At 41.6% G+C, this 14,745-nt stretch overlaps 1 protein-coding gene across 1 annotated transcript in view; it reads right to left on the minus strand.

Moving 5' to 3' along the window:
• The window catches only part of Deptor (DEP domain containing MTOR-interacting protein), a 133,953-nt gene that overhangs the window by 57,003 nt on the left and 62,205 nt on the right, over nucleotides 1-14,745 (minus strand). Inside the window, exon 4 of the mRNA XM_013032233.1 lies at nucleotides 1,605-1,783. Coding sequence (XP_012887687.1) covers nucleotides 1,605-1,783 — 179 coding nt within the window. The remainder of the gene's footprint in view (nucleotides 1-1,604; nucleotides 1,784-14,745) is intronic.

Here is a 14,745-nt window from a genome sequence, read left to right on the forward strand (position 1 = left end):
TCATGGTATCCTCTGTCTTCTCTCCTGGAGGAGGAGTCAGTACATCATAGTGTAAGCAGCTTGTTTTCTCCAAGAACTTGCTATCATCTGACTTCCTCTGTCTGGAGCCAAGATGAGAGAATTCTAACCTGAACATATGGAGGAAAACCTCAGTCACTCTAGCCAAGTCCAAGTTCACACTTACTAGTACTAATATCCATTATACTTCCTATTAACTTATTGGTGCCTTCATTTCCTGGTCTGTAAATAATATCTGCCCCTGAGCACTGGTGGCTCATAACTGTAAATGTACCAACTCGGGAGGCTAGGATGTGAGGATCAATTCCATGCCAGCCTACGCATAAAAGACCTCCAATTAAAAGCTAAACTGGAGGAATAGCCCAAGTTAGGTAGAGTGCCAGCCCTGTGCAAAGAAGCCAAGTAAGCTCAAGACTCTGAGTTCAAGCCTCAGTAACAGCAACTACAACTAGTAAAAGCAGTACAAAAGCTTGATACCCTCTACCTCCATTTTATACCTGTCTCCTTTACTAAGTCTCTCTCTCCTTCAATAACTTTGGTTGATAGCCGGGTCTCCCCGCAGAACAGAACAGCATTATCGCAAAAGGTAGACTATTCCTGAATGAGGTCAATGACTTATCCTGAAGAGACTGCACTCTGGATCAAAAGTAATCAATCATCTCACGGGAAGCAGATTGTTCCCTAAAGGGATGACAGCAATACCATTTTTTGATTTCCTGGAACCAACACCAAGAGAATAATCTACCAGGCCACACTTTGCCTGGCACTATTTAATTATGCATACTTCTCTGTTTCTGTCCCCATTCTTTCTCTATTTCAACCTAAATCTCATTTCTGTATCAGGAAGATGAGTTGAACTACTTACTTTGCATTTCATCTCATACTCACTTTCTCCACAGCCTGTCTGTGCCCTTCCCACTACTGGTCTTTCTGTCATAATGGGTGAGTGGCCAAACCTGACATCGTGGTACGCCTAGAGGATTGGTCTTCTGGGTGAGCCTTCCAACTGTACAAACTGTGTGGTAGATTTACTGTTTTATGCCATTAGGTTTTTGTAAATGTTTATATATTAAGTATTAAGGTAATGATTATATAAGAAAATATAATTAGAACAATTCTTAACCAGCGTTATAATGCATCATTCTGATTCAACCCTATAAAGAAAGTCAAAGTTCTATGAAGTCTTTTTTTTTTTTTTGACTTTTCACTTTGGCAGCTTATATCACGGTTAGGGAAATCTTCACTTACCCCTACCCAGGACATTCATTTCCCAAGCAGGACTTGACTAGGTGACTTGCTTTTGGCATGTTGAATAAGGAGTTGTGATGTTACATCAACACATCTGAGCTTTAGGAAGCACTGCAAAAATCTGCCTGCTCTCTAACTTCTAGTCAAACACTTATAAAGTCATTATAGCCCCTAAGCCTGGGTTTCAGAATGAAAAAGCATGAAATGCAGACCTGAACTTGGAAACAAGGCAAACTGAATCCAAACCGAGGTGTCAGTGACCCACAAGTAAGAAAGAGGTGCTTGCTGTTGTAAGCCAAAGGATTATAAGGCTATTTGTTACTGAGGCAAAGGCTCACCATGCTGTATGATGCCATGGTCCATAAGTCGGTGGCAAAGCTGTTCTGCCTCTTTCCTTGATGTGGCTTCACCTTCCTGAACCAGCCAATCCAAGAACTCTGATGCCATGAAAGTACGCTCATACTTGACTCCTTCCTCTTCCCTGGGCTGTAGGAGTGTGTTTTCAGGACTCATCAGCCTGGGGAACAAGGAAAGGGGGAGAAAAAAATAAAGCAAAGCCACACAAAAGGAAAACAGCTCATTTGAAATCCTACATCATAGGTTTCTGTGAAGTATGGCAAGAAAGGTGTCAGACAGGCAGATGTGGCTGCATGTGCTGCCATAAATGTAAATTCTAAGAGGATCAGCTTCAGAAGATAATGAGATACATTTTCCCTTGGTAATTAGGAGGGGACAAAACCTAGAAATGCATTCTAAATGTCTACTATTTCAAGCTAGCCATCTTGAAAAAGTAGTTATAGAATTAGGGGTACATTGAGTGATAGAGAGCTTTGTCTAACATATATGCAAGGCCCTGGGTTGGATTCCCTGCCCTGAGAAAGGAAAGAAAGGAAGAAAGAGAGGAAGGGAAGGAGTAAGAGAAGGAAGGAAGGAAGGAAGGAGGTTACTTAAAATCTGCAATTTACTAATTATACTATACTATACCTTTCTAAAAGGCTCATACTTCTTTCCTATGGCCATCATTCAGTTCCCCAAATCACCTCCATTACTGGGTTAACAAGATGACTGACCAACTGTGGTAGCACAGAGCTAGCATCCCAGCACTTAGAAGGCAAAGGCAGAAGGATTTTTGAGTTTGAGGCCAGTCTGAGCTACCTAGGGTGTTCAAGGACAGCCTTGACTACACAGTGAGACTGTCTCAAAAGCAACCACAAACAAAAATTTTAGTAGACTGAATCGACTGAGTGTGTGCCTCCCTTTTCCTCTTCCCAAATTCATATGCTGACTAGGCTAGTATTTACAGCTGGGACTTTTGGGAGGTAAGAGTTTTCCCTCTCTTGTAAGTCAAAGTATTTCAAAGTACCTGAATCTGCATGTCGTAATGCCAAATAATTTCCTTCCTTCCTTCCTTCCTTCCTTCCTTCCTTCCTTCCTTCCTTCCTTCCTTCCTTCCTTCCTCCCTTCCTTCATTTTTCATTCATTCATTCCATTAATTTCTCCAAACTCTCATCTCAAAAATAACCACAGCAAAAAGAGTTGGAGGTTGGAGAGGTGGCCCAAGCTGGGCACCTTGACCCATGCCTATAATCCTAACTACTTGAGAGTTTTACCCACAGCAAGGGGTGGGATGTGGGGTGGGGTGGGAGGGTGGGGTGGGAGGAATGTGGGAAGGTGGGGGAGTGTGGGAAGTGGTGGGGGGGAGACTCCTTTAGGCTGATGTTGTATGTAAGGCAGAGTGTGACTCAGTGCTAAAGGGCTTGCTAATTAACACACTTGAGTAACTGGTTTTGATCCCCAACAACAGACACACAGACACAGACACATACAGAATTCTACACTGTTGATATTCTGCTTTAGACACAAACTCCTCACCTTTATCTACATTTCTGCTTTTTCCAGCTTTTCCTTTCAGGGTGTGGAGAGGGCAAGCGTACAGGGTTAATTTGTGTCACTTCTGGTAAGCAGAAATATGACCTGCCAGTCCTGTAGAGCTGCTGCTAACTAGTGGTGGCCTTTTGGACCACGGCTGGCTAGCTGCTTCTGCCATTGTGAGCTTCAGGAACGAGAGCAGCTCTCAGGTCTGCGGGGATGGGCTCTGCTTGTCATCTGGTAAAACACCCGGCCACCCTCAGTGCTTCCTTCCCTGGTTCACTTCTCCTCACAAATAAGGAATAGCTCCATCTAGGTGCCTTTTTGTAAGACAAAGCCCTGATTTGCATCTTATTTTAGCATTAATATGTAGTCATTGTGTTCAAGTAAGAATTTAAGCCAGGGGGGCTGATAACTCCCATTTGTCATCCTAGCTACTCAGGAGGCTGAGATCTGAGGATCCCAGTTCGAAGCCAGCCCAGGCAGAAAAGTCTATGAGACTCTTGGAGACTCTTATTGCTAGTTAACCACCAGAAAACCAGACGTGGCACTGTGGCTCAAAGTAGTAGAGTACTAGCCTTCAGCAAAAGAGCTCAGGGACAGTCCTAACCCCTGAGTTCAAGCTTCATGACTGATAAAAATAAATAAATAAATAAGAACTTAACTTACCATCTGTTTCAATGACCTTCTGCTACATAACAAGCATTATTTCATTTTATCAGCGTATTCTATAGGCTTTCCTGGGGTTCAGTGGAACAGGTCTTCTGGCTTGGGGTCATTCACACACTTGTGTGCAACAGGTGGCCAGAGCTGGTAGTCTGGCTCTTCAATTCTCCTTAATATAGCCTGTTTAGTCACACTACCAGATGTCATAGCAGTAACACGAAGCTCCCATACCACACAGCTCAATGGTTTTCATAGACAGGTTGTACCACCACCTCTTCAATCCAAGTTAGAATCTTTTCTTTCCCCACAGCCATCAATAGTCATTATTTATTTCTCTATCTCCCAAGGCCTAGGCAAACACTAATTAAATCTACATGAATCTGCTTATTCTGGGCATTTCATATAACTTTAAAAAGTACAGAAGTTATAATAAGTAGACTAGAACAAAAGAACAGAATGGAATAGAACAGGAAGAATAAAATAAAATAGAAAAAGAGTAGAACAGAAAAAAGAATAGAAAACAAAATAAAATAGAAAAATAGAATGGTCCCTGGAATATACCTTAAACAATGAATGAATTTTAAACATGATGATGACAACAACTACCATGAGTTTTGTAAAAAAAAAAAAAAAAAAAAGAGCTATTATTTCCAGGTGCCTATGGCTCACGCTATTATAATCCTAGCTATTCAAGAGGTTGAGATCTGAAGATTGTGGTTTGAAGCTAGTCCAGGCAGAAAAGTCCATGACAGTCTTCTCTCTAACAAATTACCAAAAAAGCTGAGAGTAGAGCTGTGGCTCAATTGGTAGAGCACTGGTCATGAACACAAAAGCTCAGGGTTAGTACCCAAGTCCAAGACCTGAGTTCAAGCTCCAGGAAGGGCACAAAGAAAAACCAAAAATCAATTATTGTAAGAGAAAAAACAAAACATCACTTTTCTTTGCATCAAAATGAATTAAGATACTATATGTATTTCTATAGACAAGGCCAATCACTCAATTAGTAATCAGAAGTATGGATGATTCTCTGAAATGTCTTCTGTTTTATGAAGCAAACTGATTTTTAGCCAAACTTTTTACATGCTAGCCTATAATCATGGCATAAGGCCATACACTATTTAATGGTTAAGCATTATCTGCCACCTGTTAGAGCTCAGCAAATTTGGATTGAATGTGAGCTGATTTCAACCTTTCCTGGATCCATATCTGAGTCAGATTTCCCAGACTCATACTAACCCAGGGGGAAGGCAGTACAATAGAAGGAACTGCTCCATTCAGGGGCCAATACAGGAATAGAAATAAGCTGATAGCAATCTCCTTGTACATTGAAGAAAAAAATACAAGAGTGCGTAGCAGGCCCTTAACAACATGGGAATATATATATATATATATGATTATATATATATATATTATATGATTATATATGTGTATATATATCATATAATATATTCCCATTATATATTATATAAATTATGTGCAGGAACAAAAGCCAGAAGAAGAGTCAAAATGGCCCATGAGGGTAGGGCGCTGGTGGCTTAGGCCTGTAATCCTAGCTACTCAGGAGGCTGAGATCTGAGGATCCCAGTTCAAAGCCAGCCCTGGCAAGAAAGTCCGTGAGACTCTTATCTCCAATTAACCACCAGAAAAACTGGAAGTGGCACTGTGGCTCAAGTGGTAGAGTGCTCTCCTTGAGCTGAAGAGCTGAGGGGCAGCGCCCAGGCCAGAGTTCAAAACCCATGACCCCAGAAAAAAAAAAATGGCCCATGAGGCTGTGAGGCCAAAAGGATGGACTGTGAGGCCTCAACTTTACTGTTTTGCACTTGGCTACACAGTTGTCTCAACAGCAAAGACCAATCTTTCCCTGTCAAATTATCTTGGCATTTTTTATGTGTGTGTTATGCCAGTACTGAGACTTAAAACTCAGGACCTGGGCATTGTCCCTTAGCTTTTTTGCTCAAATCTGGTGTTCTATCACTTGAGCCACAGCTCTTTTTTCTGGCTTTTTGGTGGTTAATGGGAGATAAGACTTACTTTCCTTCCTGGGCTGGCTTCAAACTGTGATCCGCCAAGCTCAGGCCTCTGAGTAGCTTACAGGTGTGAGTCATCAGTGCCTGGCTATCTTGGCACTCCTGCCAACAACCACCAGCACCACTGCTTCAGGTCTATACACTCCTGAGGCTCAGAGGTCATGGTGTGTGCATTTGGGAGGCTGAGGTGGGAACATAGCATCTTCATTCACATCTGGGTTCTGTATTCTTACTACTCACATCTTCCTGTACAGTGATACAGGATGTTTACTGCGTATGGGAACTTGGCTTCTTGGCCAAAGAGAGGCTGAGATCCAGCCCCTGCTACTCATGACCATTTCTTTGAGAAGATGAAGGGCACCTGGGTCTCCATCACATAGGTTCTGAGTGACATAGAAGGACTTTACTTTCGATGACTAGGTAAGTCCTATGGCTTATATGAAAAAAATTAGGGCTAATGAGTGATCTATACAGCTCTTTCATTCATTCTCTCAATTTCCCTTCCTTCTCTCTTTCTTTCTCTGTTTGTCCCTCCCTCTATCAATACCATACCATAGTTTCACATATACATCCTTTCAATTTTTAATATATTATTTCTACCACCCCTCCAACCAAACCAAAAACTCCTACAGGTATCATGCCTAAATCATGCTTTTATTTCTTTGAAAACAAAACCAAGGGAAGAGGGGCACATTATGTGTGCTCAATAAATCTTTTCTAATCTGACTGATGGAAAATAAAGCCAATATCACATGCAGCAAACATGGAATATTATTTGTCTTTGAAGGATAATATCCTTTCCTCTATACTTGTTCTTTTAAATCAGCTAGTAGAAGAGCTTTTAGTGCTGCTTTTATGCCATGTAGAGACTGATATTCTGAAACTGCAGCTGTGATTTTCACATTCCCTATGGCCATGTGTGTTGATTTAACAGCCATTTCCAGACCTTGAATCAGCTTTAGAGGGAAGCTAAGTGCAATTTCTAAGGCCATGGCCACTCTAAAGATGGAGCGAAATCAAGCACTCTCATCCTCAATTCAAAACAATTCAAACCTCTTTTAACCTTACCGAATGATTGTCAAGGAGAGCTGAGTTTCATAAAAGTTCTTTTTTTTTTTTTTCTGTCAGTCATGGGGCTTGAACTCTGGGTTTGGATGCTGTCCCTGCACTTCAGCTCAAGGCAAATGCTCTACTGCTTGAGCCACAGTGCCACTTCCAGTTTTCTAGTGGTTTATTGGATATAAGAGTCTCACAGACTTTCCTGCCAGGACTGGCTTTGAACCATGATCCTCAGATCTCAGCCTCCTGAGTAGCTAATTACAGGTGTGAGCCACTGGAGCCCGGCCATTAAAGTTCTTTTTAAATAAGTGGTTGTTATTGAGATGCTCTTGTTTTCATAGTCATGGAAAAATAGAAAAATTACTTAGCCACAACAAAGAGAAACTAAGGAGGGAAAGAAAAAGTGATGAAGACAAATGGAATCAATACCCAATTGAGAAAATAAATGGATATATTTTATAGGATTAAGAGTGACCAAAGGTGAACTTGGCCAGGAACCAAACTACCTTTCTGCAGGTGCATAGCTGGCAGACTAGAGCATCTTCACAGAAACTGTATAGAAGAAGAAGAAGAGATATAATCCCTGCTCTTTATTCCCTTGGGTCTTCCATTGGGCAGCCATTTGCCTTCTATTAAGACAGCTGTTAGGTCACTATAGTGATATGTCAACTTGCCTTTTAATGACAGTATCAATGCCAATGGGGAAAAGAATAATCTTGTCTTGTATTTCAAGGCTGGCCTTGAACTTTTTTTTTTTTTTAATTTTGGTGCCAGTACTAGGGTTTGAACTCAGGGCCTTGAGCTTTTACACTTATTGCCAATATTCTACTATTAGAGCACAGCTCCACTTTCAGCAGTTTGCAGGTTAATTGGGGGGTGGGGGTGGGGGAAGAGTCTCACAGACTTTCCTGTACAGCGTGGATTCAAACTTCAATCCTCAGATCTCATCCTCCTGAGTAGCTAGGATTATAAGCATGCACCACCAGTGCCTAGCTTGAATGCTTGATGCTTCAACTTTCAAGTGCTGGGATTACAGGCACAAACCTACACACACAGCTAAAAGGATGGTCTTTTCTTCTTCTTTTTTTTTTTTTTTGAGTCCAGTTGTGGGCCTGAACTCTGGGCCTGAGCGCTGTCCCTCAGCTTTCAGCTCAAGGCTAGCGCTCTACCACTTGAGCCACAGCGCCACTTCTGGCTTTTTTTTGCTTATGTGGTGCTGAGGAATCAAACCCAGGGCCTCAGGCATGCAAGGCAAACGCTCTACCACTGAGCCACCTTCCCAGAATGTAGAATATATAAAGTACTCTTAAAGACAAATAAACAAAAAAAATCCTATTAAACAATGCGAAAATGATCTGAACAGACCAAAGAAAACACCCAAGTGACCAGTAAGTATATAGAAAGATCACCAGCCTTGATTGAAAAACAACAAATTAATACACACACCGCAATAGTACTTTTCATGTACTATTTGGCTAGAGTCAAGAAGTTGCAGAATAACAAGTTTTGACAAGGATAAAAAAGTTGGAAGGCATATAAGCCATTGTAGAAACTATCTCCCCTGCCTCAGATATAGTATATAATTTAACCATTCTACTCCTAGGTACATGTCCAAGAAAAATAAACACACATATCCAAAGAAAAGCCTGTACGTGAAGGCTTAGAACAGTATTATTCTTTATGGACAAAAAGTAGAAACAAGCCAGGAACCAGTGGCTCACACCTGTAATCCTTGCTACTCAGAAGGCTGAGATCTGAGGATTGTGGTTCGAAACCAAGTCAATGAGTCTCTTATTTACAATTAACCACCAAAAAAGCCAGAAGTGGAGCTGTGGCTCAAGTGGTAGAGTGCTTGTCTTGAGCAAAAGAGCTAAGGGCCCAGGCCCTGTGTTCAATCCCAGTAGCAGTGTGTGAGCGCGCGCATGCGCGCGCGCACACACACACACACACACACACACAAATGGCCACGAACTGATGAAACTGAAATTATCATATATTCATATAACAGCATTTTCTTTGGCTTTCAAAACAAATGCAATACTGAAACATGCTACAGCATGGATAAACCTTGAAAGCACTAGCTTAATGAAAGACAGTCCCTAAAGCTCATAGATCATTCCATCCATACAAAATGTTCAGAGTAGAGAAATCTATAAACACAAAAAGCTTCATTGTTGCTTAAGGATACCCTCAAGGAATATGGGCTTTCTAAAATTAATTGGTAATAAACTAAACACTATTATACTGTATACTTCAAATGGATGAATGGTATAGTATACAAACTCTATGTCAAAATAGCTATTAAAAGTCATCTCTAGCCAGGTGCTGATGGCTCTCACCTATTATGCTCGTTACTCAGGAGGATGTGATCTGAGGATCATGGTTCGAAGCCAGACAAAGCAGGAAAGTCCATGAGAATCTTATCTCCAATTAACTACCAAAAAAGCCAGAGGTAGAGCTGTAGCTCAAGTGGTAGAGCACTAGCCTTGAGCAAGAAGCTCAGGCACAGCACTCAGGCCCTGAATTCAAGCCTCAGGCCTGACTGGTGCACACAAATCATTTTATTTTTGCTGGCTTCATTCACTCAGTCAGCATTTAATAAGTATTTATAGAGCTATTTCTATATTCCAGGAGATACGGCAATAAGAAAGAAAGAATGGCCCTTACCCCTAAGTTGCTTCCTATAAGGGATGGAAACCGAACATTATGTACTCTGTGCAAGGCAGACAAGTGCTGTAACACAAATGTAGGTATGCACAGGATAAAGAAATAAGGGAATAATATACCGAGGTCTATCAGGGGGTACGTTCAAGCTCCAAATTAAGAAGAAATTGGAGTTTCCCTGAGACAAGAAGACAGAAGATCAAGAAACATCAAGTACAAATGCACAGTGAGTAAGAAGCTGTTCTCATCTAGGATTAGACATGGCTTCCTGGGCTGGATTCCCATAGGAAGTCATCTGTACCAAAGGCCCAATGCACTAATCTAAACAAAGAATAGGTAAGGAACAATCTAAAAGTTAGAATGGGAGAAAACAGGTATATGTCACAGTTGCTTTTTTTTGGGGGGGGGGGTAGAGGTTGGTTGTGGGGTTTGAACTCTGGCTCTTTAGCTCAAGGCAGGCACTCTACCATGTGAGCCACAGAACCACTTCCGGCTTTTTCTATTTATGTGGTACTGAGGAATCGAACCCAGGGTCTCATGCATGAAAGCAAACACTCTACCACTGAGCCACCTTCCCAGCCCTCACAGTTACTTCTGAATCTAGTGAAGGAAAGGGAGATGAGGAGTCAAAACTATACCTTGCCAGAGGCTCATGCCTATAATCCTAGCTACCCAAGAGGCTGAGATCTGAGGATTATAGTTCGAAGCCATCCAGGGCAGGAAAGTGCATGAGACGCTTATCTTCAATTAACCACCAGAAAACTGCAAGTGGAGCTGTGGCTCAAAGTGGTAGAGCACTTGCCTTGAGTGAAAAGTTCAAGCCTGATGACTAACAACAAAAAAACCAAAGAAAACAGAAAACCAAACAAGACCATAAGCAAGTGTAGTGGTATATACTTTTAATCCCAGTAGTTAGGAGTCTGAGATACAAGGATCCTAAGTTGGAAGCCAGTCTGAGCTATCTAGCAAAACTGTCACCAGAAACTAAAACCATTACCCCAAGGACACATAAAGGGCTCTGGCTGATTATCTTCTCCTCGTTTCTTGTCTGCCAGCACATAGGGCTGTGGAGAGCTGATGATACAGGAAGTCCATCCTGCATTTATGTCTCAGAACTGTAGTTTTCCAAGCAGTGGCTGGGTTCTAAGATCTTAAAATATAATGAGAATAACACTACATCAGAGTCATTGTAAAAATTATAGCTAATCTGTTTAAAACACATGTCATCCTGCCTGTCACATAGTAGCAGTGAACACATCAACATCTCTCTCTCTTTCTCTCTCTCTCTCTCTCTCACACACACACACAAAGGAAAAGAAACAAAAACAAAACACAAAAAAATCAGAAGGCATTCAAAATATACTGTTTGGTGGTTCCATAGGTATCTTTTGGTTTGTGGAAGTGTTCTGAGCTATGATCTGTGTGTATTACAGATCAATACATTTATTTTTTTTCCTTTGCTTATTTTTTGGGGATAGGGTCTCCAGGCTGTCCTGCAGTTGGTCAGACTGTAGTCCAGGATGGCTGCAAAATTATGATTCTTCACCTCCTGAGTGTCTGGGATTTCAGGTATGCTCTACCACATCCAGACAAATGTTAACTTTAGAGTTAACATTTAACTGCAAATTTCCCTTCTATAAAGAATGTTCTTTGGACTTTTTTTTCTGCTATGAAAGACTTTGTTTAGGTGCTCTGAAATTAAAAAATGCTTTCTGTCAGCTTGCTGCGTTTTTTTCCCTTGGTGAAACAATGCATTTGTTTTCCATCCCAAGCTCTGCGTGAAGGGATTGTTATTAAGTTGGGATGTGTTCACTTAGCACACAAAGCAAAAATAAAAGAATGCTCCAGCCACAACTCTTGGGATCATCTCTGTATTTAACACACAGCCTCCAGGAAGGGGAACCTCCACAGGAAGTTTGGATGGGGAACCGTCCCCTCCTCTTTAGGAAGTCCTGCCTATGCCCGGTGCGCCTTGTGTGCTCACTTTTCTGCTCTGACACAGATGCTGAGCACAGGTTCCCCTTGTCCAATCCTTATTGAGCCCCTAAGAGCGATTCAAGAAAAGAACTCTGTGTTTTCAAACTTAGATGGAATCGATGACACTTGATGAGAGCTGGGGTCATTGGATTCAAAGCATGAGGGATGTGGTATTCAGCTTACACAGGTATACCCCAAGGAATTCAAATGTCTACTTGGTTTTGTTTTTTGGGATGTGGGTTTTTGCCAGTCCTGGGGCTTGAGAGCCTCTTTTGCTCAAGGCTAGTGTTCTAACACTTGAGCCACACTACTGGTTTTTTCTAAATAGTTTGCTGGAGATAAGAGTCTCATGACTTTCCTGCCCAGGCTGGCTCTGAATGATTCTCAGGCCTCAGCCACCTGAGTAGCTAGGATTACAGGCATGTGTCATCAGCGCCCAGCCAAATTTCTACTTTTTAAATGATGGGAAAGCCAAAAGCCTGTGCTGTAACTTTGGGTCAGGTTTACTTTGCAGCAAGTGAAGGTTTTAAGCAGATTACTTAGCCCATCTCAGATTTTTCTCTTCCTATCTGTAAACTGGTGGTAAGAATATCTCCTTCAAAGTGTAGGGAGGATGGAATGAAATACACGAGAAATACTGAGGAGACTGGGCCTAGAACCCATCACTAAATGATGGGTACAATTATTCTTCTTATCTCTGGTTAGATATAATCAGAACCTACAACTAGTAAACAAGAATAAAGTAGCTTAGAATAGTAAAATACACTTATCCTTTTTACTCAAATTTGAACATCCTTTAGCTCAGGAATGAGAGAAAAAGGGCTGCCCCTCACCTCCTTTCCTAAGTAAGAATGACCATGCATTCATTTGTCTAATCACTTTTTCATCAAACCCTTAGTAGGCACATAATATGTGTTGGATAGTTAGGTTCATCACCTCAAAGAATTACAGCTGTGCTGGAGATATTGCAACATCAAGAACAATTATGCTGGGGAGATGGTAGCAGGCTGGAACTCAGGGTGATACAACAGAGGAAGGGAGCTGCAATAATTGCAATCAAATTTTATACTCAATACAATGGGCCACTTAAAGTATGTACAACCTGAAACACCACAGTACACATGGTACCTAGCAAGAGAACAGCAATGCATAGACGTGCATTACTTTCCATTTCCTGGGTATGGGCAGTTCAGCCTGCCTTTCAATTCACAGAGAAAGGTGCTAAAAACTTGTGTCCCAGGTGGATCTCATAGGCTCTTATCAATCAGGGTTCCAGCAGGAAGTAGCAAGGACTTTCCAGTGGGTTAATGAAAAGTAGTTTATAACAAGGGAGCTACTAAAGCTATAGGCTTTTAAGGGAAGCAAGGAACTATTGAAAAGCTCAGGTATAGCTGCTGGGGTGCTCATCCTGGTCATTAACTTCCCTAGGCCTGAGAGTTTCAGAGAGAGGGCCTACAGAGCACAGAGGTAAGGAGCAGGCTGCCTGACCAGAATTATGGCTTTCAACAATGGCAAAGAAAAGAGGAGTAACCTGCTGATGATGCCCACTGATGGAGCCAAATCAGGAGGAAGAGGACAATGGAGCTTGCTGAAACATTAATACAGGTCATATACCAATGGTGACACAGCTGCTGGGGATTCCACTGCTGGGAAAAGAGTGAATCTAGAAAGCAAGCAAAAATGTCCCTCATACAGGCTACCATGCAGATACAATGACTGTAGAAAGCCATGAGTTATTTGTAAAGCTCAGATAGCATTGTGGTGCTGGTTAATCATAACTGATACTTGATTAGGTTGAGAAAAAGTCTAGGTGATTAGGAAAGCACATTTCTGGGAGGTGTCTGTGATGGTATTTCCAGAGTTAATTCCATCATGCTAGCCCTGACCTAATAAATGAATCAATTTCTTGATAGATTCATAATACGACAGCATTATTAGGAGTTGGTGAAAGGTAGGAGGTGGAGCTGCCTAGAGGAAGCTGGTCACACAGGGGGAGGTGGGGGAGGGAGTATGCTCTTAGCCTGGCCTCTTCCTGTTTTCCCTTTTTTCCACTTCTGAGCTGCCATGAGGTAAATTGTTCTTCTTGCCTTCTGAATGCTACTTCTGAAGTCATGAGCTACAATAAATTCTTCCTCCTTTAAGTTGTTCATGTCAGGTATTTTGTCACGACAAATAACATACTTTTCCTTATATATAAGACTCCATTGGAATTTAACCTCATTTTCCTCATAATAAATCTGCAAATTACATTATTCCTTCCCATATTACAGGTGAAAAAAAAAACAGACAGAAATGACTGTTCTGTTAGTAAGTTGTATTCTCTATCTCCAGATACCCTAAGTGGTTTCCCATTTTCCAGGTGAAAAGTAACTCCAGAGACTGATTGGTAAAGTCTACATTACAGAAAGTTGGCTTCTATTCCCGAAACTATACAAGATGAGGAAAAGTAACAAAAGTGAACAGTCATTCTCCAACCTCAATAAATCTACTCCATTGTTTAAACATCAACAAATGTTTACCTCTAAGTTAAGTCCTTTCTAAATAGTCAATGAGAATGTCTAAAAATCTGTATATGATAATCTTGGTTGATGACTCCTGGCAACCATAGCTGGCTGGGTGATGCTTGATCTGAGTATTAACAAAAGCTCTGATATCATTGCCATACACTACCTAGGAAGGGGAATGCAGAATGAAACAGGAAGGAAAATACAACTTCCAAATCCAGACCCAAAGAGTTGGCATGAACCAAGTGGCAGACACTTTTCTTAAGACTCTTTTATAAAAACCTGTAAGAGCTGGGAATGTGGCTTAGTGGTAGAGTGCTTGCCTAGCATGGAAGAAGTCCCAAGTTGGATTCCTCAGTACCATATAAACAGAAAAAGCTGGAAGTGGCATTGTGGCTCAGATGGTAGAGTGCTAGCCTTGTGCAAAACAGCTTAGGGACAGTGCCCAGGACCTGAGTTTAAGCCCCATGACTGGCAGGAAAAACAAAACAAAACAACAAAACCCCCACCGTGGCCAGGCACCCGTGGCTTATACCTATAATCCTAGCTACTCAGGAGGCTGAGATCTGAGGATCACAGTTCAAAGCCAGCCCGGGCAGGAAAGTCCGTGGGACTCTTATCTCCAATTAACCACCAGAAAACTGGAAGTGGCGCTGTGGCTCAAATGGTAGAGCACTTTCCTTGTACTAAAGAGCTCAGGGATAGTGCCTAGG

This window comes from Dipodomys ordii, unplaced genomic scaffold (genome assembly GCF_000151885.1).
Source record: "Dipodomys ordii isolate 6190 unplaced genomic scaffold, Dord_2.0 Scaffold151, whole genome shotgun sequence".
NCBI classification, from domain to species: Eukaryota; Metazoa; Chordata; class Mammalia; order Rodentia; family Heteromyidae; genus Dipodomys; species Dipodomys ordii.